Genomic DNA, 24,817 nt, shown 5'->3' with positions numbered 1-24,817 from the left:
CACGAACGTGTATGGGGGGGGGTTGGTTCGAGCTCGGGGATTCTGAAGTTACTGAGTTTACAGAGGCGGGGTGGCACTGGGTGGGCATGATGGCTATGTGTACGTACGCATTAGTTCCGCAACACTCGTCAATAATATGTGGCAACGGGTAGCTAGCTGGCCAAGTGTGCTAGTCTTGACTGCCGATGAACACGCCCGGCCTCCTCGCGCTCACAGGTCTCGCTCGAGGTCACAGATACATAAGCACTGTACTGTAGTGCCAATCTGGAGCGCTGATGATACTAGGCGTCACTGCCAGCTAAGTGCGCCCCAACAACGGGCTGACGGGCAGCTGCAAGTCTGGAGCGTGCGTGCGTGCGTGCGTATGTGTGTGTGTGTGTGTGTGTGTGAGAGAAATGAAAGCTAATGTGAATGCAAATGCTAGACGCCATCGAGTGCTCCAGGCTAGCAAGCAGCAAGAAAGAAGTTAGAGTTAGCAGCAATTGCGGTTGCTTGTTACCTTTCGAGATGAGACAGCCCCACGCGGCTCCACAGCAGGCGCACCAAATGGTTACACTGGCGTGAAGCAGACTGCCGGTCCGGGCAGGGCTGACGTGTACCAGCTCGCGCGCGACTAGGCTGCCATTCGCGACAACGCGAAACCCACAAAATAAACCCACCTGGAACGCAGCCAGGCATCCGCGGTGAGCCTGGGGAGTCAGCCGTGTGTGAGCCTGGGGCGCCAGCCGTGTGTGAGCCTGGGGCGCCAGTTGACAGTGGGGAGCGGGCTGCGGCGGTCCCTCGACGCAGACCCTGCGCGCGGTCCGTGCCGTACCCCCCAAAGTGCCGATGTGGCACACGCGCTACTAGTCCAGTGGCTAGGATATTTGCCTTCCAAGCAAAAGAGCCGGGTTCGATTCCCGGGTAGGGCACAAAATTTCTTATTGCCCTTTTGCAACACCCAAACACGCTGAAACGACCTCCGTGGCCTTACTTGGGTCGGATTGGGCCTCGGGGGGCACTTTCCTGCCTGGGGGGCGCACTCCTAAAACTTGTCCCGCCCCGCTCGAGCTCGGCGCCATGTCCCGATTGCCTGTCCCGAGACCCCCCCCCCCTCCCCCTGTCGCCCTGTCCCTATCTGTCCCTGACGCGGTCCCCGCACCTCTGTCCCTGTATCTGTCCCTGGCTGGACTGGCCATGACGCTGAACCCTGAACCTGAACCCTGAACCCTGAACCTGAACCTGAACCTGAACCCTGAACCTGAACCTGAACCTGAACCTGAACCTGAACCTGAACCTGAACCTGAACCTGAACCTGAACCTGAACCTGAACCTGAACCTGAACCCTGGAAACCGAAACCGGGCTCGACCTGACAGGTGCGCCTTACACAGGACGGCGGGCCAAGAGCAACCCTGCACCCACCCGCCGCGGGTCAGGTTCAGGTTCAGGTTCAGGTTCAGGTTCAGGTTCAGGTTCAGGTTCAGGTTCAGGTTCAGGGTTCAGGTTCAGGTTCAGGTTCAGGTTCAGGTTCAGGGTTCAGGGTTCAGGTTCAGGTTCAGGGTTCAGCGTCATGGCCAGTCCAGCCAGGGACAGATACAGGGACAGAGGTGCGGGGACCGCGTCAGGGACAGATAGGGACAGGGCGACAGGGGGAGGGGGGGGGGGTCTCGGGACAGGCAATCGGGACATGGCGCCGAGCTCGAGCGGGGCGGGACAAGTTTTAGGAGTGCGCCCCCCAGGCAGGAAAGTGCCCCCCGAGGCCCAATCCGACCCAAGTAAGGCCACGGAGGTCGTTTCAGCGTGTTTGGGTGTTGCAAAAGGGCAATAAGAAATTTTGTGCCCTACCCGGGAATCGAACCCGGCTCTTTTGCTTGGAAGGCAAATATCCTAACCACTGGACTAGTAGCGCGTGTGCCACATCGGCACTTTGGGGGGTACGGCACGGACCGCGCGCAGGGTCTGCGTCGAGGGACCGCCGCAGCCCGCTCCCCACTGTCAACTGGCGCCCCAGGCTCACACACGGCTGGCGCCCCAGGCTCACACACGGCTGACTCCCCAGGCTCACCGCGGATGCCTGGCTGCGTTCCAGGTGGGTTTATTTTGTGGGTTTCGCGTTGTCGCGAATGGCAGCCTAGTCGCGCGCGAGCTGGTACACGTCAGCCCTGCCCGGACCGGCAGTCTGCTTCACGCCAGTGTAACCATTTGGTGCGCCTGCTGTGGAGCCGCGTGGGGCTGTCTCATCTCGAAAGGTAACAAGCAACCGCAATTGCTGCTAACTCTAACTTCTTTCTTGCTGCTTGCTAGCCTGGAGCACTCGATGGCGTCTAGCATGTGCATTCACACTAGCTTTCATTTCTCACACACATACACACACACACACACACACACACACACACACACACACACACACACACACACACACACACACACACACACACACACACACACACACACACACACACACACACACACACACACACACACACACACACACACACACACACACATACGCACGCACGCACGCACGCTCCAGACGTGCAGCTGCCCGTCAGCCCGTTGTTGGGGCGCACTTAGCTGGCAGTGACGCCTAGTATCATCAGCGCTCCAGATTGGCACTACAGTACAGTGCTTGTAATGACGAGTGTTGTGGAAACGAATGCGAACGTAAACCAGAGCGGATGGCGGAGTGGGCTTGCAGGCGGCACGAGAGTAGGCAGTCAGTTGCGCAAGTTGCGAATTCATATGTTAGAACGTCCTCGTAACCAACGGTAAACGCTGTGGACGGTCGCGCCCATGGCTGGCTGACGGAAAGCGGCTGCTGTATTGGGATGGCTCGTGATGGAACATGGCAAGGGGCAGGAAAGCGTAGTCCCGATGTGTGTGGCTCCCACCCGTGCCCACATAAATGCGTAGCAAGAAGGGACAAGGCATTGGTGCGTCGTTCGCGCGCTGACGGAAAGCGGCTGCTGTATTGGGATGGCTGGGCTGGACAACGGCGGCCGGGCTTGCTTGGCACTACCAGAAAGATTGCATTGGTTACAAGAGGGACCTGCTGACGCAGTTCACGAGCCAGTGACGTGGAGAACGAACACCCTGCTCTGGACCCCAGGGGCGTGCCGCCTGCAACGCCGTCGGCCTACTCTAGCTCTAGTAGGCTTGCTCCCATAGGACGCTCCTCCCGCCATACCGAACATGTTACTAGGTGCCATCACTCCACCTCCTCTTCCATTATGACACTTCGTGGTCTGTTCAGCTTCATACTTCCAGCTCTTCGCTCAATCCAAGGGTGGCCTGGCGAGACTCGGTCCCACCCCCTCGGTTTGGCACCAAGACACACATACGATGGTAACCAGGGGAGATTGTAACCTTCCTGATTGTAGCCTCATCTCCCGGACATAGCCGGGGTCGGTTTGTACAGGCACCACCCGCCATATGTGCCCAGTCGCGCCCAGCTATCAAGCACTAGTGCAGCAGGCAGCAGGCCAACCAGACAGCAAGGAAAACACCCCTGCCGCTGCAGCCGACTGCCTGCTACGCCATGCTCGTCAGCACAGGTCGCTAACCAGACAACACCGGCAGGTCTCAACCTGCGCGCCGGCGCCGCTTTGAAGGCGGCACCGCGCTGTCCTCCTCCACGTGGCCTTGCCTGCCCCCTCTGCTCCGAACATGCGCGCCGCCACTGCCGCTGGGCCCAGGGCCGCCCTTGCGACCTCGCGACCTCGCGACCTCGCGAAAGTCAAGAAGTCCATGGACTCGCGAGGTCGCTTCTCGCTCCAGCCGAGTTTTCCCTGCCGCCTATTTTTCTACAATAGGGAATAGCAATTTAGGGCCCAACATTAAGAAAATCATTAGAAAACCATTGTTCCTTCACCTCCGCCCTGTCCTTCAACGCTAGCCCTGCCAGGCCGGCAGCAACACCCACGGCCTTGCTATCCAGCCCTGTATCTCAGCGCCGGGCTCCCCTGCCCATCCGCCATTGCACCACAGCCACCGCCTCAAAAGCCAAGCTGATCCCAACCTCCTAGCCAACCCCGCCACAGAGGCAGCAGCTGCTGCTGCTGTCTGGACGGGTGTTAGGCTACCAGCAGGCCGCATTACCAAAGCCTAACTGCTAAGCCGCTAGCCACATCCAGCTAGGCGCCGCCGCCCGCCTCTCACTCCCAGTATCTCAGCGGCTGCAGTGACCAGCGCAGACAGCCATCTGGTGCGCGCAGGGGCATCGTTTCTGCCTTCGTTGTACAGGCGTACCAGGGCCGCATGCAGCTCCACTGTCCACTGCACCTGCTGCGCCTGCGCCCGAACCTGCGCCTGCTGCGCCTGCCCGCCGCCCATCCCCATCCCCATGACCCACTGCAACACAGAAATATACGTGTACTGAGGTTCCTCCAACACCACCTCCTCAAAGAGCTCCTGCTTGGACGGCACCACTATGTTGTGACGGACCAAACAGTCCGCCGCCGCCCAGTTGCCGTCGCGGAGCACAACCCTGAAGTCGTCGTAGGTCAGCGGCTGCAGCCGAGGTAGGAGCAGGCAAGATGGGTGGGTTTGAACAGCAAAAGGGCTCAGGAAGGGGCCAAGCCGGAGAGCAAACTGCCTCCTGTGTTTGGGGCAGTGTCGGGGCTATATGGAAATTTATGTCGAAAGGCAAATCCTTTATCTGTTAGTTCCGCCCACCCAACTCGTGCCCGTGCACCCACCTGCGGCGGCTGCCCAGCTGCCTCCAGCGCCGCCACCGCCCACTCCAGCGCCTCCTCGCTGCCGCCCACCGCCACTGCCGCCAGGTCAATGGCCGCGCCGCGCTGTTGGCATGGCAGGGTTGAGGAGTATCCGTCATGACCCAGCATACTCTGGGGCTGGGAGCTTGCGTGAACCAAGCACATGCGACTGACCCCACCGTGATTGCGTCTTAGTCCTTGCGTACGTGCACTGCTGCCCAACGCACTGCCCTTAAGCACAACACATGTACACCTCCGCAACACATGCCTTAGCGGATGTCCGCGTCGTGAGCAGCACATGCATACGCGCCCCCTCGGTCTTGGGATAAGTATTAAGGATGATTCGTGTCATTGTATAACACACACACCCATTCCCCCCTTCTTTCTCTAACACACGCACACGCACACGCACACGCACACACACACACACACACACGCACACACACACACACACACACACACACACACACACACACACACACACACACACACACACACACACACACACACGCACACACACACACACACACACACACACACACACACACACACACACGCCACGCACCTCCTGGTGGAGGTGCTGCAGCAGCGGCAGGTCAGCGCCACTCCTTGCCGCTTCCTCGAACAGGGCGGACCAGTCCACGGTAGTATCTCCTTGCGGCAGCTGCAGACCTTCCCGCACCTCCAAAAGCGGGTAGCGCAGAGACATGAGGCCGGCACGGCTGCCGTCATCAACACCAATGCTCGGGAGAAAGTATGCTAGCGCTGCTTGCACATGCCCGGGCCCAAACACAAAGCCCCGCTCCCGCAACTGCCGCAGCACATGCACATTGCCGCGGTTGGCTGCCTCAGTTGCAATGAGCTCAATTGATTCCATTTGCGGCTGCTGCGGTCCCTCATCCCTGCCCGCCCGTGGTTCGCCTGCTGCTGCTGCTGCTGCTGCCGCCGCCAGCCCGCCACCAAGCGCCGCAGGTGCCGCCACCTGCCGCTGCAGCATTGCCGGCAAATGGTCGAGGCAGTACTCTACAGCGGCAGTGCTCCCAGTGGCGCCGGCCGCCGTGAGCACCTGGAATCTGATCGGGTGCAACAGGCCGTGAGACGCCAGCAGCTGCAGGCGATGCTGAAAGTTAGGAGTCTGCAGCATGTTGGCAACCAGCCGCATCCTCTTAAATCCTCCGTCATGAAAGTCCTCTGGGCTGAAGTTGACACCCTCCACAGCCCACCGCGTCCACAGCCAGTTGCATTTGTCGGCTCAGTCAGGCGTGGGACTGGCCGCCGCGCACAGCAGCACATGCAGCTTCTGCCCAGCTTTCTCCAGCAGTCCTACTGCTGCGCCCCATGGATCGTAGTACCGCTGCAACACCGCCAGCGGGCAGCCATATGCAACGTCTGCCAGCGCGACGGGAACGCCGTTCTGCCCCTCCGGGTCAAAGGGAAAGCGGCTCGCCAGCTGCTGCAGCAGCTCCAGCCGCCCCCCCGCCGCCGCAGCTGCTGGCCAGAAGCTGTAATTATTGCGGTTGTGCGGGAGTCCACCTGTCACCTCCTCAAGCACCCACTCCACCACGCCAGAGTGGCCGGCGTAGCACAGATTTGACAGAAACATTCCAGCCACATTGAGCTCATGTTGTGGGACGGTCTCCCAAAGCCACCGGCACACCGGCACGCTGCCGGCAAGACCTGCCACCGCCGGGATTCGTTCACGCTGCCACTCTGGCTTCCAGTCGCAGCCCTCCGTCTCGAACAGCCACCGGCACGCCGCCAGGTCATGCGCTATGATTGCGGACTCCAGCGCGTCAGTCTCGATGGCTGTGCCGCAGTGCGCCAGGGCCGCCTCCAGGCTGGGCGGGTGCCGGCTGGACGCGGCCAGGCACAGCAGCCGGTGGCGCGGCCATCGGGGCAGCGCGCGCCAGGGCTCGGGGCGGCCCCAGTGCGCCACGAAGGCAGCTCCGGGCCAGGGATGTGCCGCTATTGCGACTGCAAATGTATCGAGATTGGCCGATCTCAGCGTCCGCGGCTCGCCACGAAGCTGGATGACGCGGTGTTGCGCCCGCAGCGCTGCAGCGACCTCTTGGCAAGCGAGCTTGAAGCCAGTCGCTATGTCATTGGTGTGCATAAAGCCTGCAATATTCTGAATCAACTCAGGGCTGAGCCGCGAGAAGGGGTTCTGCATTTCGCTCATATCTGTATCGGGCTCACGTCGTATGCACACAGTTGTATGGTACCATGAGCAAGGATTGGTGCAATATTTAATTGAAGTGCTGTGGCTTGGGAAGCGTTGGACCTGAATATCGGACGGCCAGCTTTCATCCGCCATCTGGAGGGGGCTGGAGGGGGGGACCCACCACTGCCCGCCAGCCCTACGGCACCTGCGCACACATTTACTATTACACCGCTCCTCTCAAGTTCATAGGAAAGGAGCATCTGCCATCCTGCTGCTGCCGCCAGTAGCCGGTGCCTGCGCCCGCTCATCCCTGCCCGCCCCGCAGCGCAGGGATGCAGCCCCCCTGCCCCGCAGACGCCGTGTTGAGTTGGGCAGTCAATCGGCCGGCTGGATGCATGCAAACATACACATGCACGATTGCACGCAATCGAAATTGCCAGCATTCTTTCCGGGCTGAGAAAATCGCCACGTCCCTCATTTGCCGCAACGAGTTTCGTTCGCTTCTGTGGTCCTCTCGAACACACCACGTCGCTTTGAGCCCTCCTGCCTATCAAGCCCTCCTCCCCAACAAAACTCTAAGCTCTGCCACGCAAACCCACCGCGGCAGCCACTCACACGCCGCCCGTCGCCAGCGCGCGTGCCGCCGCAAGCCCCGCGCACAGGCATAGCCCAAACAGGACGTGCCACTTCACCGCAAACCGCTTGAGTGGCGCGACCTTCACAGGCACGGTGTGGTTCTCATCTGCAAACGCCACCATCGCCCGCGCCGCCGGCGACGCCAGCAACGTCGCCACCGCGGCAGGCCACGGCAGCGCGCCCACCGCTGCCGCCACGAACGCGCCGGCGTGGGTGGCGACGGCGGCGGCGCGCAGCACGTGCCGCGCCCGGTCCGTCCCGAGCCGCACCAGCGGTGACCGCTTGCCGGCGGCGACGTCGCCCGCTATCTGGTGAAAGTGCGAACAGAACAGGATGACGGTGGTGGTGGCACCCACCAGCAGCGCGCACGCGCCCACTGCCGGCGGCACGCCGGCGGTCAGCGCCGCCACACCGGCGGCGAAGCCGCCGGCGCCGGCGCCAGCCGCCGCGGCAGCGGCAGCCGCCGCGGCAGCGGCGGAAGACGCCGCCGCCGCCGCCGCGGCGGCGGCGGCGGCGGCGGCGGCGCCGTCGGGCTGCAGCGCCAGGAAGAAGGCGGTGGTGGCGGAGGGGCCGAATGCGGCGAAGCACAGGGGCTCGCCCAGGCCCTTGTACGACAGCCGGAAGGGCGGCCCCTGGTACACATAGCCGCACACGATGCTGAACGCCAGCAGCGCCGACGGCCGCGGGTCGCCTCCGGGCGCGGCGCCAATGCAGCGGCCCAGCAGCAGCACGCCCGCCAGCAGCGACGTCTTGGCGACCAGCAGGACGGCGGCGCGGCCGGCGGCGCCGCCGCCTAGCAGGTTGACCACGGACTCGGGCTTTGCGCCGGCGGCGTCCACGCCCGTGAGCGAGTCAAAGCCGTCGTTGCTGTTCGGGATGGCGGTTGTGATATGATGGGTGGTGTGGTGGGGTTAGACCAGGAGGACTAGGAGGAGGGGTGGTGGGAAGTGGTTGTTGGGTACAGCAAATGGCGTGCGCGCGGCACGCACGGCGCGTGCTCAGCGCACTGTTACATAGGGGCGCGGCCCTGGCAAGCGCAGCCCTCCCTGCCTCTTTTCCCTGCCTTCAAACTCCCCTCCTGACTGTCCGCGCCTCCCTCCCTCTCCCCTTCTTCCTCTCTCCCATCCTCCCTCTCTCCTCTCCTATTCCTCTCAACTCCTGGTCCTCCTGTCCTCCCAACCCAGCCACACGAGACCCGCGTTCTAGCCACACACACACACACCCACCCACCCACACCCACACACCCACACACACACCTACCCACCCACACGTACACACCCACCCACCCACCCACCCACCCACCCACACACACACATACACCCACACCCACATACACCCACACCCACACCCACACCCACACCCACACCCACCCACACCCACACCCACACCCCCACACCCCCACACCCCCACCCCCACACCCCCACGCCCCCACACCCCCACACCCCCACACCCCCACACCCCCACACCCGCACACCCGCACACACCCACACACACACCCACACCCACACCCGCACACACCCACACCCACACCCACACCCACACCCACACCCACACACCCACACCCCCACACCCCCACACCCCCACACCCGCACACACCCACACACACACCCACACCCACACCCGCACACACCCACACACCCACCCACACACACACACACACCCACACCCACACCCACACCCACACCCACCCACCCACACCTGAGGTTAAGCCAGGCGATGACCAGGATGGCTGCGGTCACCAGGCCACCCACGCGGCCCCAGGGCAGGCAGCCGTGCACGTAGAATGCGGCGGCGGCGGCGACCTGTGTTGGAGAGTGGCGTGCGGCGGGTGCGTGGGGCGGGTGTGGGGTGTGTGCAAGATGAAGGGTTTGGGAGTGTCCGCGGATTGAGGCCAGCTGGACGGTGGATGCATAGATGCAGCCGGCCTAGTGCGATTTCGATTGTTGGTTTGGTCCGTACATGGCACGCCCAAACCAAAGGAACACCGCGCGGGTCCCACGCAGGCCCAACCATCGTTTGGAGCACGCCCCCAACAACATGACCCCACGACACCACCACATGGGTGTATTTGTCCGCCTCTGTCGGCCCAGCTAGCAGCGCGAGTAGCACTCACCAGCACGGGCATGAAGCCCACCGAGTACATCGGGGGCTTGATGGCAGCCAGCCACAGCTTCTTCTTGTCCGTTTCAAACGGAACTGCAACTGAGGGTTGTGCTGCCGCCCCCGGCTGCTGAGACGACTCGCTGGGCGCTGGCGCGGATGTCGCGGGCTCTGCGCTGGGTGCAAGCACTGCGCCAGTCTCCACGACGACATCTGCCTCCGATGCCTCCTGCTTGAATTGCGGTTGCAACTCAATCACTAGACTGGACGCATTGGCCGATGCAGACTGCAGCGGCGTCAGAAACCGGCCGCTCGGATGCGGCCCGGGGAAGGCCGACGCGCGCCTCAGCGCCATACGTGCAATTGGGCATCTTTGCGCCGCGTATGGTGATACTACTGCTTGCTGGAGCGACGCACGCGAAGGAGTCAGCGCGGCAATTGCCATTACGCCAAGCCGATTTCCAAATTGGCGTGCACTAGTAGGTACAATGTATGTTTGGGTTCAAGTATCAGCGGAGAGAAACACCAACGCCGCGAGTTGCGTCAAGGGGCCAGGTGCAAGTGCTTTGCGTGCGCGCGCGCTCAAACGAGCTGAAGATCCAGAGCAAAATAGACAAATAATATGTAAGATAGTGTGGAATGACAAAGAGTAGATGCATGAAACGGATGAATTTACAAAGATCGCTCCCTCAGGAATGGGAACCCTGGGCGACACGCCTGTTCGCCTCCCCCCATCACGCCTGGGCGTTTTAAAGATTGTAACCGGCTGATTTTGACCCGCCGCCTGTTTGCGATTAATAACAAGCCCCTTCTTTCACCTCCGAAAACTGATGAATTCCCCTTGCTGCTGCGGCTGCTGCTGCTGTTGCTGCTGCTTCTGCTTGGACAGCGACAGGCGGCTGCCGCCTGCTGTCCGCCCGCCCGCCGGCCCCTGTGTCCCTGGCCCCTGGCTGCCTGCGCCGCCACCCCCGCCTTGGCTGCCCCAGCCGCCTCCACCTCCTGCACCACCTGTACCTCCCTGCGGCCCCCAGCCGTCCCCGCCGTCCCCTCCTTCTCCACCATGGCCGCCTGGACCAGCCTTAACCAGAGCCGAGCCGCCGCCGCCCCCTGGCGCGAAAGCAGGCGGCACGTAGCCCCTCGCGCTGGGGCCCGGGCCCGCCCCTGACGGCCCCTGCTGCCCCTGGTGTGGAGCGCCGTAGCCCCCATAGCCTCCGAGGGCTTGTTGCTGCCCCTGCTGCTGCTGCCCCTGCTGCTGCTGCTGCTGCTGTTGCCCCTGCTGTTGCTGTTGCCAAGACAGTCCCCCGGCCGCAAAGCCGCCGCCCGCGTTACCACCGCCTGCCTGCGGCGGCCGCGGCGGCAGCGCCGGCCGTGGCGGCTGCTGGAGCGGCTGCTGCTGCAGCTGCTGGTGCGGCTGCTGGTGCGGCTGCTGGTGCGCTTGCTGGTGTTGGTGGTGTTGGAGGTGAGGGTTTTGGACCTGGTGCTGCTGCGGGTGTGGCGGCGACGGCGTGGTGGCGGCGCCTGGCGGCGGCGGCGAGGTGCCGGTGCCGGTGCCGCAGCGGTAGCCGTCGAAGGCGTTGCTGCCGCCGGGCCCGCCCGTGTGCTGCCGCTTGGGCTCTGCAGGCAGGCAGGGGATGAGAGGGCGGGCGGGCGCACACACAGGACACACCGCATTGGAACACTAGCATTCACGTCAACAGCTTGGTTACCATACCCCCTGCCGTACCATGACCACCACCGCTTAAATACCCCTTTGGGGCTACTCGGCCCCAAGCCCTCCAGCCCAGACCCCACAAACCACCCACCCCCATCCACACCCCATGACCCCAACCCCCAAGACCCACCTGGGCCAGCTGCAGCTCCAGCTCCAGCCCCAGCTCCGGCTCCGCTCCCGGGTCCTGTCGTGGCGCGGCCCCTGAAGGGCTGCACGTGCGGCACCACACCGCCCATCTCCAAATCCACGTACCCGCCCCGAGCCGCCGCCGGCCCCCCCTGCTGACGTGGACCCGGCGGCGGCGGGCCCCCGCCCGCAGCTGCTCCTGCGCCCGTGTGGCCGCCTGCCGAACCGGCGGCGCCGCCAGTCCCTCCCGACCACTGCTGCGGCTGCTGTTGCTGCTGCTGCTGTTGCGGCTGCTGTTGCGGCTGTTGCGGGTATGGGTATGGGCGCGGGGGCGCGGAGTCGTGGTCGTCACGCCCGCGCTTGGGCGGCTGCGGCTGGTGCTGCTGCGGGTGGTGCTGCTGCGGGTGGTACGGCAGCGGCGCCTGTGTGGCACCTGCGCCCGGAGGAGCCTGGGTCATGGACACGCCTGCGGGGGAAGAGGTCGGCAGGGGAGGCGTGTGCACGTGGGAGGCGTGTGCACGTGGGAGGCGCGTGCACGGGCCAAACGGAAGTGGCATTCATATGTCATTGAAAAGGGGAACAGCGGTGCAAACTGTATTAGGTGGGGACTCCTAACGCACGGCAGCAAGAGAGCACAAGGCCGGCCGGCTTGGGACCTGCCCGTTTCAACTACGACTACCGACCCCGCCGCGCCCACCTCCGTCCGCTCCGCCGCCGCCGCCTGCTCCTGCTCCGCCTCCTCCTCCTCCTCCTCCGTAGTGCAGCTTGTCCTCCTGTGCGGCCGGGACCAACCCATTCATCTGGCTGGGGACGCAGGGGCACGCTTGCGTCGGACACATGGGCCCGGCTGACATGGGTGCACACACGTGCGGCGTCCCTTGAAACCCCCATCCACAACCACCCCATGCTCACACTCCCCACGCCCCCCATCCCCCCCAGCGTTTTGCTTTAGTTTGGGCTTGTATTTACAACCCCCACTCCCAACCTACCTGCAGCACGAACTGCACCGTGGCGAGGTCCTGGTCCGCCAGCCGCGCCTCCATGTACTGCAGCTTGGCCTGTGTGTGGGGGGGGAGGGGCACAGGGGGGGGGGCCGAGTGGAGTAGGTAGTGTGTGACAGCATGTATAAGTTGTTGTAGCTGCAAACTACCGTACACACACACACACACACACACACACACACGCACACGCACACGCACACGCACACGCACACACGCACACACGCACACGCACACGCACATACGCACACACACACACACAAACACACACACACACGCACACTGACATCAACTTGTTGTTTGATTAACACACACACACACACACACACACACACACACACACACACACACACGCACACGCGCACGCGCACACACGCCCACACACGCCCGCGCTCGCGCACCATGTCAATGACCGCGATGATGTTCTGGCCGTGTGAGCGTTTGCGCATGTCGTTGTAGCCGGTGAGGGTGAGCGACAGCAGATCCGTCATGTTCTTGGGCTTGGCGCTGCGTAGCGAGTGGGTAATTTGTGGATGTCAGGTTCAGCGCGGGGGCGGGTTGTGAGAGATACCGTAATCTGAGGGCGTGGCTGGCCGCGGTTTGGCAACCGCTTGTTTGGCGACCGCATCCCCACGCATCCACGTGCGGTGCGGCGCGGCGCCGCAGAGTCCCTTTTGTGGACATCAGCAGGGCAGAAATTCGAGTGGAGGGTGAGCACACGCGCATTTCACGTAAACTGCGCTGCTCGGCACCCTCCCTCCCCCTTTACTACGCTCCCTGCGGCACACGCCCCCTCACCGCGCCAGCTGGTTGACCACGGCGCTGGGCAGGATGGCCTCTCCCTTCTTGCCGCGCTCGCTGGAGTGCGAGGCCAGCCAGCCGCGCAGCTGCGGCGCAGAGGGGGAGGGGAGGGGGAGGGGGAGGGAGGGAGGGAGGGAGGGAGGGGGGGGGAGGGGGACAATTCTGAACCAATCCCGTAAGGGGGAGGGCGAGGGAGGCAGGCGCACACGCACACAAGGGCATTGGCACAACCACATAGGAGGCTCACACGGGCATTGACACACATGGAGGTGGGGTTTTCTATTGCCGCCAAGCCCAGGAAAGCATGAGGAGGAACGGCAAGGACGGGGACGCGTCATCACTACTCCCTCTCCCTCTCCCTGCCTCCCAGACGACCGAGACCGCATTATCCTGCTGTATCAGGCTTCCCCGTTATACGAGGAGCTCGCACTGCATTTCTGGGTTGGGCGACAATTCCTTGACTATTGAGAACCCCCATTCCATTTGGCTCGGGCACATAACCCTCCCTCCCCCTCCCTCTCCCTCTCCCTCTCCCTCTCCCTCCCTGCCTCACCTGCACCAGGGCGTCGTACACCAGGTGGCACAGCGCGTCGTCGTCACGTGTCAGAGCCCGGTTGCTCGTCACGCCGCCGCCGCCGCCGCCGCCGCCGCCAGCACCAGACGTAGCGCCGCCGCCGCCGGCGCCGCCGCCGCCGGCACTGGAGGCAGACGTCGTGGGGCGGGCGGCGGCGACGCCGCCGCCGCCAGGGCCGCCGTAGCCGCCGTGGTTGTAGCCGCCGCTGGCGGCGCTGGCGGTGTGGCGCGTTGCCGGCACGGCGGCGCGCGGGGCGGCGGCGGCGGCACGAGGGCGCGGCGCGCCGCCAGCAGGCCTCTGCGGTTATGGTAGCAATGGGTTCAGTTATTAAGCACCGCCACAAACGGAGCAACCAGTTCAGACGTACATCAGTAATGGTGCTGCATTTGCATTCAAGCAGGCGTTCCCCTGCTTGGTGACGCGACAAACCCACGTGCCCGACGGGCTGACCCACGCAACAGACTGCAGTGCGCTACTACCACCCACCTCCACAATCTCCACATCACTGTCCCCCGCCGCGCCCTCCTCCTCCACAAAGTCCATGTCGCCGCCACCGCCGCCGCCGCCACCCCCTGGTGCCACCGCCGCCGCCGCCCAGTCGTCATCACCGCCATCCGGCCCCCAATCATCCGCGCCCCAATCGCCGCCGCGCCCGCCTCCGCCTCCGCCGCCGCCACTCGCAGTGGCGGCTGCGCCGCCGCGGCCGCCGCCTCCGCCGCCGCCGGCTCCGCCCGCCGCCGCCCCGCCGGTCCCGGCTCCACCGGCTTTGGCGCCGGCGCCGCGTGCGCGGCTGCCGCCAGCGGCGCCTGCAGCGCTCTTGCCTGCCTTGCCGCCGCCGCCTCCGCCGCCGCCGCTGCCTCCCACCGCGAACTGCATCTCCACCTTGAGGCCGCCACGCGCCATCTGCTGAGCCAGCTGCTCGTTGACCTGAGGAGGAGGGCCGGAGGAGGATAAGGAGGAGGGGAGGGAGGAGGGGAGGGAGGAGGAGAGGGAGGGGGAGGGGAGGGAGGGGGAGGGGAGGGGAGGGAGGGGGGGAGGGGGAGGGAGGGGAGGAGGGGGAGACGAGGAGGGGGGAGGGGAGGAGGAGGAGCAGCCATTCAGCATGCTCCAATCCACAAGCAAACCCCTGCCGAGTGATGTTCTGATTCCTTCCGTGTGCATGACGTCGGAAGCGTGCTTCCCCTTTCCGCTGCCTCCCCTCCCCACACACAAAGTACACGTCATTGAAATGCCTAAATTCGCATGCGAACACGTACACCGTCTGCGTGTGTCCCATGTTCGTGTTTTCCAGCACGCACACGCACGCTCCTACCTTGATGACGCTGCTGATGGTGGCGTAGGCGTTGTCGGCCCGGTGTGTGTCCTCCGCCAGCACGTTGAGCGCCAGCAGCTTGCGAAGCAGGCGCTGGGCGTCACCCTGAGAGTGAGAAGGTGTTGGGGGTGGTGGGGTTACATTCATGATTAGTTAAGGAAGTGGGGTGGATTATGTGCCCGAGCCCAGTGAAGTACTGGAGTGGATGTGGGGGTGGTGGGTGGAGGGAGCAGAGGAGGTGGGGGTGGAGGCAGTGGGGGTGGCGTTGGAGGTGGGGGCGGAGGGAGTGGAGGTGGCGCTGGAGGAAATGGTTGGGCAGGTGGGCATCTGCAGCAATCATCTGTTGTGCATGTGGAGGAATGTGAGCGTGCGTGATAGACGGTCCGCCACCGCCCTGCCTGCTCACTCACTGTCGCGCCGCCGTCACCACCCCATCCCCACCTCCCCTCGCTCTATTGATTTGGGTTTGGTTAGTTTGGGCTGGTATCTACACCCCCACCCCCCGCACCCCACCTTGTTCATGCTCTTGCCGGAGCCGTGCAGCGACAGTTCGTGATGACCCGCCGCCTTCACCTGCGGGCAGCCGGGCGGGCGGGCGGGTGCGTGTGTGTGTTCGAGGGCGCGTGAGGCCGAGCGCGAGGCCGATTGTGCATGTTTGTGTGTCTCGGTGTAAGCAGAAGCGGTGGTGAATGCGTGCTGAACTGTGCGCGTGCACAAGGCTGCAAGAGATGAGACGTGTGTGTGTGTGGGGGGGGGGTGGGTGGGGGGGTGGGGGGGGTGGAATCACTTGTGTACGCGTGCGGGTGGGGTCGGTGACGAGGCGGGGGCCGGGCGGAGGCGCCGGCAGCTGCCGAAGCAGCAGCAGCAGCAGCCACGGCCACCGCGGACCTGGGCACTGTGGGGCCTGGGATGTCACCGCCCAAATGACACGCGTGCCGCAGCCCCCACCCAGAGGCCTCGGGACCCAGGGGGCCCCAGAGCCCCGGGTGGGGGACTGCGGCTTGTTGTGGGCATCGTAAAATACGGACGGTCAGGGTCTCTGGGCCGCCCGGGAAAAGCAATGCCGTGGTGTTTGCACATGTGTGTGCACGACTGCGCTAAGAGGGCTTCATCCTAGTCCTACCGCTTGCATTCCCTTGCCCAAACCCCATTCACACCCGTTCGTTGGGTCCGAACCCCTCACCCCACCTCTCCCTGACAAAGAGCCCATTCCCTTCCAGTCTTTACCCTCCTCCCTCCTCCCTACCTAACCTCCTCCCTCCCGCCCTCCTCCCTCTCCCTCTCCCTCTCCCTCCGCCCCCCCCCCCTGCTCCCCCTCCCCCCCCCCATACCTCCTTGCTCATGGACCCTCGGAACACGTCCACCACATGACTGGCACTCCACCTGCACCCACACCCACACACACACACACACACACAGACACAGAGGTGCAGTGTGTACACAGGTGGAGTGGCGTGTCACGTGTGTTGAGGAAGGACACACCCACACACTTACATACATCCCCTGCATCCTCCCGCCCGCACCAGCTCCACCAGCTGCCGAGCCCCCCTACACACACACACACACACACACACACACACGCCACGCACCCCCCGTTTCCCCTCCCCCATTCCCCCCCGTCCCACCTGCACCCAGCCGCCCGCACCAGCTCCACCAGCTGCCGAGCCGAGCCCGTCATGTCGCGAGCCTCATGCCGCAGACCCTGGGCCTGAGGGGAGGAGGGATTGCAAGGAGTTTGGAAAAGCGATACAGGATGCACTGAAGACGAAGCAGACTGCAAACCAAGTCGTTACGAAGTGGTGTGGGTGGCGGGGCGTGTTACAGGAGCATAATCTTCTTTTAGCGCCAGCTCCCTAACCTTTCAAGAGCTACACACACTCATGCACACTCATGCGCGCACACGCACACATACACTCATGCACACACACGCACACCCATGCACGCACAGCGCCCACCTGCCGCTGCCTGCATATGTCGCAGGTGCCCCTGCAGGCGGCGGGGTCGAACGCCTCGCCAAAATGCTGCATCAGCAGCACACGCCGGCACTCCACCTGCTCCTCAGCAAACATGATCTGTGAGGCCGGGGGTGGTGGTGTAGGTTGGGGGTGTAGGTTGGGGGTGTAGGTTGGGGAAGACTTCACTCCAAACCCAACCAAACCAACGTGGGCAGGCGCGGTGCGAGGATTGGTGCGAAGCGGAAGGGGCGTGGTGCCAATACAAATGTGTAAGCTACTCGGGTAAACACACGACGCACATGCAACATACGAAGTGGCTAGACTTGCAAGGGCGTCGCACACACGGCGGCGCCTCCCCCGCCACCACCTCCTGCCGCAATCGCGCACTCGCACCATGGAGTTGAGGGAGTCCATGTTGCTGCGGAGGACCTGGGGCGGCGTCTGGTTCTCCTGAGGGGGCGTGTGGGTGTGGGTGTGGGTGCATGGGTGTGGGTGTGGGTGTGGGTGGGTTACATTCATGACCAAGTAAGAAGAAGTTGTAGCCCGGCACAGCGAGGGGCGCATGAGGGGAGATCCGAGGGACTCACCATCCCCAGCAAGCGGGCGTAGGGAATGGAGGGGGGCTGGCGGCGTGTGGAGCCACCGGCTACGCGCACGGCATCCATACCCGCATGAGGCGCGCCCCCCCGCCATCCCAAGTGCCGCCACCCGCCCCACACACACACACACCCCGCACACTGGACTGCTCCACCCAACTGCCGCAACACTGCCCAAGCCCACCCGACTACCTATTATGATGTACAAAAGCTCGCATGCCCGGCTGCACTTCTCCTTGCAGCGCGACTGTTTCCTTACGGGATTGGTTTAACGTTAACCCCCCCACACACACAACACACACACACACACACACACAACACACACACACACACACACAACACACACACACACACACACACTCACACACACTCACACCTGCGCGCTCTGCGTCAGCATGTGTCGGGCCTTCTGCGCGTCGCCGTAGTTGTAGTACAGCAGGCAGGCCGCCTCGGCGCCGTCACGGCCGCCGCGGCCCGTCTCCTGTGTGCCGCACGGCATAGGCCACACATGGTTGTGTGCGTACGTGGATGAGGAGGTTGTGTATGTCATGTCTGTTGTAATGCAGTGGCAAGCGTGCTCCTTTCCCTTGTACTTTCCTCACACACACTTACACAAACATAAAGACACACACCCGCTCCTAGCCCCGCTGAGATTGGGCTTGGGTATTCACAGCCCAATCCCCAAACCCCCTTCTCCCGCCCTCGCTCCCCCTCCTCCTCCTTCCCACCTGGTGGTAGCCCTCCAGGCTCTTGGGCAGAGAGAAGTGGATCACGAAGCGAACATCGGGCTTGTTGATGCCCATGCCGAAGGCGATGGTGGCCACAATCACCTGTGGCGTTGTGGGTTTGGAGTTTGTGGGCGGCCGGGGAAGGGAGGTAGGGAAGGAGGGACGGAAGGCGTGCGGAGGGGAGGAGGGCAGGCAGGCTGCAGAAAGGGTTGTCAGGGACGTAGGGTCATTTATCGAAACGGTTCATGCAGCTCGACATCGGCAGGTGTCCAGAAACGCAGATGGCAGGACAGTGCCACACGCCGCATCCAAGCCCACCCCCCTCGCTCTGTTGCATTTAGGTTGGGCTGGTATTTACAACCCCCATGCCGCCTACCCGCCCACCCCTGTTGCCAACCCGCCCGCACCCACCTGCACCTCGTCGTTGCTCCAGCGCGTCTGCACCGCCTCCCGCTCCTCGTGACTCAGGCTGGCGTGGTAGTGGCTGCAGCGGGGGAGAGGGGGAGGGCTGGTGGAGGGCTGGTGGAGGTGGTGTGTGCGTGTGTGGGGTGATGTGGGTGGGCTGGTGGGTGGGTGGAAGTTGCAAGCCTGAGCCCAAGCTGTTGTCCCGGCAACCGGATGAGAGCGGGCGCACACACACACACATACACACACATACACACACATGCAAAAATACCACAGCTCTGCCAAAAACCCCTCTGCCGCCACCCCCGAGGCCCTGCCCCTCCCAGCGCTACTCACGCCGCCACCAGCATGCGGCCGTTGGGCTGCCGGACCTTGCGCAGCTCTTCAGCTACCCGCTCACACTCGGCGCGGCTGTAGGGTGAGTGGGTGAGGCGGAGGAGGGGACGGGGACGGGGACGGGGGGCGGGCAACATTAGCCGCGTTGAGGCAGCAAGTGTGTGTTAAAGGAAACAACACAAAGTTTTGTGTGTGTGTATGTATGTGTGTTAAAGAGCACGTTAAGGAAAAATAGCACGGGTTGGGCGACGATATTTTGTCAATTGGGCTCCGGCACATACCCCATACCCTCGCTTGCAACCAACGTCTCTGCCTGTGCTCCGCTAGTTTTGACTTGCTTTGGTTTTGTTTGAACTGGTATCTACAACTCCCCACCCCCACCACCCGCAGCCCCACCCGGCGCCCCACCTTAGGCAGTACACGATGCCGCACTGCACCCTCTTCTTCACCGGGTGCACGAACCGCTCCAGCAGCAGCTGCTTGAGGTCGTCGGTGATGGCCTTGCCCTTCTTCACCACCTCGTACCTGGGGAGGGGGGGTTACACGCATTAAGTTTACGAAGTGAAGTCGTAGCCAGGTACAAGGGGGCGTGTTTTGTATTACATGTGTGTATGTGTGGTGTGAACGAATGCGTGAGGCAGGAATGCGTGAGGCTGTGCGCCTGTTTGTGTGCGTGAGCTTGTGTAAGGATGTACGTGTGCTTCTGTGTGTGCGTGTTTGGAGCAAGGGGGAGTTTTCTGGAGGGGAAAAGGTCGACACCCATACACGCACGCAAAAAACCTACACGAACAATCTCCCCCGTAGCCCACCTGAGGTTGGGTCTGTTGAAAGAGCTCTTGAACACCACGCAATCGGGAATGCGCAGCTGCAGCCGCACGTCAGCCTGGGGGAGGGGGGAGGAAGGGGGTTGGGGGGTTTTGCCACCACCGTTCCCGATGAAAAGACTAGCGAGGCAGTGACACGACTTGGCGACAAGACATTTGTAAAATAAAGGGGGGGTTGGAGTTTACGGGAAGTTGGACTGTTGCAGAGCGCGAGGAAAATAGGGGGTTGTGGTTTTTATTCAGTTGTGGGTTGGTGCATTCGCGCAACGCAATAACGCGCACAAGCCCTATGCACGCACTCAGCACTCCAAAGCACTCGGTGAGCGTACCTGCACTCGCGGCGTGGCAGTGGCTGTGAGGGCCAGCAGCGGCACACGCGGCCACCGCCGTTTGAACAGAGCCAGCTCCTGTGCAGGGGCGGGCCGGGAGGGGGCGGGGGGTTACATGCATGATAAGTTAAGTGGTAGACGGTAGACCATCTTGGGGAACAGCAAGCGGGGGGGGGGGGGTAGCCAGTCATGCGAACGGTGTGTATCAATGCACGTGTGCGTGTGGGGAGATGGGAGGTTGGGGTGTATCAACTGCCTGTCTGTGAAATGCAGATGTCCGCAATAGGTCCCGAGGTAGGAACTTGTCTATGGTGGACGATGGGCGGCGGTTGCAAGGCTGGGCAGCTAACTGGACGGCATACGGCACTGCACACCGCGGATACACACACACGCACGCACACGCATACACACACGCCCACACACACACCTTGTAGTCAGGTCTGAAGTCATGACCCCACTGGCTCACGCAGTGCGCCTGAGGACGGGGGCGCAGGGTAGGGATCGCCGACGAGTGTCACCGAGAACCCCAGATTCCCATGCCACAGCGTCAGAGTAAAATCCCCTTCCAGATCCCACCCTCCCTAACCACACCCACACACCCACGGCCCACCCGATGCGCACAAGCACAGCCGCCCCCTCTCTCATTTTGCGTTCATGACACCCTTCCCCTCCCCTCCCCTACGTCCTCACCTCGCTCCCCTTCTCCCCGCCCTGCTTCTCCGCAATGCCTCGGCCCCCTCCCATAAGTATCATCGCAACCCCCCCCCCGACTTCGTCTGCAGGCTTCAGTGCATGGTGTACCGCTTTTCCAAACATCCTTGCAACCCCCCCCCCCCCTGGGTACGACTTCACTTCGTAAACTTAATGCGTGTAACCCCCCCCCCCCCCCCCACTCACCTCGTCCACCACCACCCTGTCCAGCCGCCCCGCCGCCTCCAGCGCCTCCAGCAGCCGCACCAGGGCGTCGCTCTTGGCGATCTTCTCCGGCGTCACGAACAGCAGCCGCACATCGGAGGAGCCGGAGCGGATGCTGCGGCGGCGGGGAGCGGCAGGCGCGCGGATGGAGGCCAGAAGCAGCAGCGGGGTAATTCAACCTCACTGCCCCCACCCCCGCTCCGCCCGCCCCCACCTCCCGCCCCACCTCCCGCCTCACCCCAGCCCCGCTCCCCCCTCTCCCCCTCTCCCCGCCCCACCCGTCCATGTGCTCTCGTGCCTCCTGCCAGTCCTGGCTGCCACCCAGGTGTGCGGCGCCTATGCCCGCCTCGCGCAGGTGGTAGATCTGGTCCTGGGGGGGGTGGGGGGAGGGAGGGAGGGGGAGGGGAGGGAGGGCGGGAGGGAGGGAGGGAGGGGGAGGGCGAGAGGGAGCGTGTGTGTGTTAATCAGATCACGTCAACATGGATGCGTGTGGAACAAAGCATGAGGAGCAGCCATGTCGCAGCACCTCGCAGCCACAACTGCCACGCCAGTTATGCCAGTCATACGTCCTACGTGCCCTGCGGGTGTTGCCTTACTTTGAGGTCGGGATAATCTACCCCCCAACACACACACACACACACACGCACACGCGCGCACACACACACGCACACACACATACACACACACATGCACACACGTATATACACGCACACACCTGGATGAGTGACACCAGGGGGCTGATGACAATGGTGACGCCGCTGTCACTCATCAGCGCCGGGAGCTGAGGGGAAGAAGAAGGGGGAAGAGAAGAAGGGGGTCAAGGGGGAGAAGGAGAAGCAGATGGGGGCGGAAGGGGTTAGTAGTACACATGTGCCGGGTTGGGCGCTTCAGAAGCAAGTCTGCCCGCCGTCACGCCTCCGCATCACCCTGCACACGGGTATCACACGCCTCCACATTTAACCACCTGCCCCATTGCCCGCTCCCCATCTTCCCCCCTTCCCCCCCCCCCCACACACACACACACCTGGTAGCACAGGCTCTTGCCGCCGCCTGTGGGCATGAGCACAAACACGTCCCGCGCCGCCAGTGTGGCGTTGATGATGGACTCCTGGTTGTGCCTGGGGGGTCAGGGGCCGGGGCCGGGGGAAAGGGCCAGAGAGGGACAAGGGGGGAAGCTGGTGAGAGGGAGGGGCGAGGGAGAGAGGTGTGGGCAGGGGAGGAAGAGATGGGTACTCAGCAGGTGGCGGAGAGGATGGGTACTCAGCAGGTAGCGGAGAGTTGCGGGACTGCAGGCCACGCCGGGGATTGCTTGCAGACCCACGTGTACGGTACAAACACTCCCAACCCCGCCCCACTACTTCGGTTGGGTTGGTATTTACAACCCATCCCACCCCCACCCCACATATATACACACACACACACACACACACACACACACACACACACACACACACACACACACACACACGCGCCCGCCCACCTGAAGCTCTTGTTGCCAAACACCTCCAGGTTGATGCGCCGCAGCTTGGCCGTCCACTCGAAGCCGCGCCGCCACTGCCGGTCCGCGCCGCCGTCCACCACCTCATACCGTGTGGGGCTGGGCGGCGCGCCCGCCGCCTTGGCCCTCAGTGAGGGGTCGGGCGGCCGCGGCCCCGCGTCGTCGCCGTAGTAGGCGCCGCCGCCGCCGCCGCCGCCGCCGCCCAGGCCACCGGTGCCGAAGTTGCCGGTTCCGAAGTTGCTGGAAGGGCCGAAGGCGCCGGAAGGGCCGCCGAAGCCGCCGCCGCCGGCGCCAGAGCCGAAGCCGCCAGCGCTGCCGGCGCCAGCGCCGGCGCCGGCGCCGGCGCCAAAGCCGTAGCCGCCGCCGCCGCCAGCGACGCCTCCGGCACCGCCGCCACCGGAGTAGCTGCCCCCATAGGCACCGCCACCACCACCACAACCGCCGCCGCCGCCGCCGCCACCGCCGCCGCCGCCATACCCACCGCCTGCGCCTGCACCGGAGCCGCCGCCGCCACCGCCGCCCCAGCTCTGCTGGTGGTTCTGGCCGCCTCCCCCACCACCACCATACGCGCCGGCGCCGCCGCCTCCGCCACCTCCACCCCCACCGTATGCCCCGCCGCCGCCGCCAGGCCCGTTGCCGTTGTGGCCGTTATTACCGTTGGCAGCGGTTGTGCCGGCGGCCTGGTGGTTGGCGACGATGGCGTCGATGTCCACATCCGGCAGGTCGTCATCGTCATCGTCATCCACCTCCAGCGCATCCCCGCGACCCCCGCCGCCACCGCCGCCGCCACCGCCACCGCCGCCGCCCCGCGCGGGACCGGCACCCGCACCCGCACCCACACCGGCAGCGGCCATCCCCGGTCGCGGCTGAGTAGGCGGCAACTGCGAGTAGCCGCCGGCGGCGGCCCCGGTTCCGGGTCCGGTTCCGGTTCCGGGTCCGGTTCCGGGTCCGGGCTGGGATTTGCCGGGCTGGTAAGGAGCTGCAGGTGGGCCGCCGCCGCCACCGGCACCCGCGCCCACACCCTGCCCAGGGCCACCACTGGTAGGGCCGCCGGCGCCCGCGCCGCGGCCCAGCCACGGCCCCGCCGCCGCCTGGCCCGGGCCCGTGTAGGGCTGTCTGCAGGCGGGGTGGTGGTGTTGAGGTGTTGGGGTGAGGGTGCGATGGAGGCGGAGGCGGAGGAGGATGGCGTGTCAATTCGCACACACCGCAACAAGCAGCAGGAGGAGCGATTGGCCTTCGAGCGATGAGCTTTTTGCGCAGCAGCTATGTGCAGCTGCCGTGCGTGCAGACATGTGCAGCTATGTGTGGGAGGTTGCTGAGGTGGCGGAGTGCTGCTCGCCTGCCGTGACTCACCCCTGCTGTCCAGCGGGCCCCGGCTGCGCCGACTGCGGCGGCGGCACGTAGAGGTAGCGTGTGGGCGGGATGGCGCTGGGGCCGGTGTTGCGGAAGCGCAGCAGCAGGTCCATCGCCTGAGGGGAGGGGGAGGTAAGGATGGGGAAAGAGGATGGGGAACTGAAGGGGAAGAGAAGGATGGGTTTGATATCAGGGCGTGTGTACGGGGAAGAAAGCAAGTCAGGCCTGTAAGCAGGTTGGCCACGGACCGAATCCCAGTGGGCGCCAGACTCCCAGGACCGGCTCGCACCTTCTTTACATACGACGGATGGGTCCCGCTAGCCAACGACGTGTCAATCCTGTTCAGAAGACCAAGTAAGCTCTGGCACCGTATACGCAGTGTGCTGAATTGCTGACGCTCGTGTGACTTACTCTGTGCCACGCCTCAGAACCGTCGCATTCTGGTCGGGTAGACAGTATAGAAAGCCCCAGTCCATGCTGGCCGGCGGACCCTGGACGATGGGCGCCTGCTGAGCGCGCACAGGCGGCATCGTTGTCGCGCCACGCGAGGACAGCTACCGCATGTCCCGCCGTCCTGGCCGTCCCTGTAGGATCTTTGTTGCTGCTATAATGCCCTACATTTGAGAGCACATGTAATCAAGCAGCTTGAGAGCGACTTCCGGACGCCAATTTTGCGTGGGAGCAGCGTATTGCAGCTCCGTTGAATTCACAGCAATGCAAAGGTCTTTAGATGTCATGATTCAGGTTTCTACCTAGCGATACCT

At 63.9% G+C, this 24,817-nt stretch overlaps 4 protein-coding genes across 4 annotated transcripts; all 4 read right to left on the bottom strand.

Moving 5' to 3' along the window:
- Nucleotides 1-3,004: 3,004 nt before the first annotated feature.
- Nucleotides 3,005-5,783, bottom strand: CHLRE_04g219800v5 (uncharacterized protein). The gene is made up of 3 exons (XM_043061868.1): nt 5,261-5,783; nt 4,678-4,779; nt 3,005-4,489 (listed from the first exon to the last, which is right to left on the bottom strand). The coding sequence occupies exons 1-3, from the start codon at nt 5,690-5,692 to the stop codon at nt 4,100-4,102; spliced, it is 924 nt and encodes a 307-aa protein (XP_042925220.1). The 5' UTR covers nt 5,693-5,783; the 3' UTR covers nt 3,005-4,099.
- A 48-nt stretch (nt 5,784-5,831) lies between these two features.
- Nucleotides 5,832-6,923, bottom strand: CHLRE_04g219796v5 (uncharacterized protein). The gene has a single exon (XM_043061867.1). The coding sequence runs from the start codon at nt 6,806-6,808 to the stop codon at nt 5,948-5,950; it is 861 nt and encodes a 286-aa protein (XP_042925219.1). The 5' UTR covers nt 6,809-6,923; the 3' UTR covers nt 5,832-5,947.
- Nucleotides 6,924-7,067: 144 nt separating this feature from the next.
- Nucleotides 7,068-10,203, bottom strand: CHLRE_04g219787v5 (uncharacterized protein). The gene is made up of 3 exons (XM_043061866.1): nt 9,606-10,203; nt 9,191-9,294; nt 7,068-8,359 (listed from the first exon to the last, which is right to left on the bottom strand). Exons 1-3 carry the CDS (start codon nt 9,945-9,947, stop codon nt 7,468-7,470), a joined length of 1,338 nt encoding a protein of 445 aa, XP_042925218.1. The 5' UTR covers nt 9,948-10,203; the 3' UTR covers nt 7,068-7,467.
- A 49-nt stretch (nt 10,204-10,252) lies between these two features.
- Nucleotides 10,253-24,783, bottom strand: CHLRE_04g219750v5 (uncharacterized protein). Its single transcript, XM_043061865.1, has 30 exons — nt 24,465-24,783; nt 24,343-24,391; nt 24,054-24,169; nt 22,683-23,816; nt 22,227-22,320; nt 21,918-21,983; nt 21,481-21,572; nt 21,185-21,317; nt 20,715-20,762; nt 20,288-20,365; nt 19,944-20,017; nt 19,543-19,659; nt 19,135-19,209; nt 18,805-18,877; nt 18,394-18,495; nt 18,042-18,146; nt 17,463-17,519; nt 17,070-17,186; nt 16,740-16,822; nt 16,446-16,497; nt 15,628-15,687; nt 15,115-15,219; nt 14,289-14,729; nt 13,782-14,099; nt 13,226-13,314; nt 12,829-12,934; nt 12,419-12,487; nt 12,127-12,202; nt 11,434-11,895; nt 10,253-11,206 (listed from the first exon to the last, which is right to left on the bottom strand). Exons 1-30 carry the CDS (start codon nt 24,581-24,583, stop codon nt 10,407-10,409), a joined length of 5,310 nt encoding a protein of 1,769 aa, XP_042925217.1. The 5' UTR covers nt 24,584-24,783; the 3' UTR covers nt 10,253-10,406.
- Nucleotides 24,784-24,817: the final 34 nt, after the last annotated feature.

The sequence above is a fragment of the Chlamydomonas reinhardtii genome, chromosome 4 (assembly GCF_000002595.2).
Source record: "Chlamydomonas reinhardtii strain CC-503 cw92 mt+ chromosome 4, whole genome shotgun sequence".
NCBI classification, from domain to species: Eukaryota; Viridiplantae; Chlorophyta; class Chlorophyceae; order Chlamydomonadales; family Chlamydomonadaceae; genus Chlamydomonas; species Chlamydomonas reinhardtii.
Note: the sequence above shows the minus strand (reverse complement) of the source record. Positions and strands in the feature narration are given on the sequence as shown.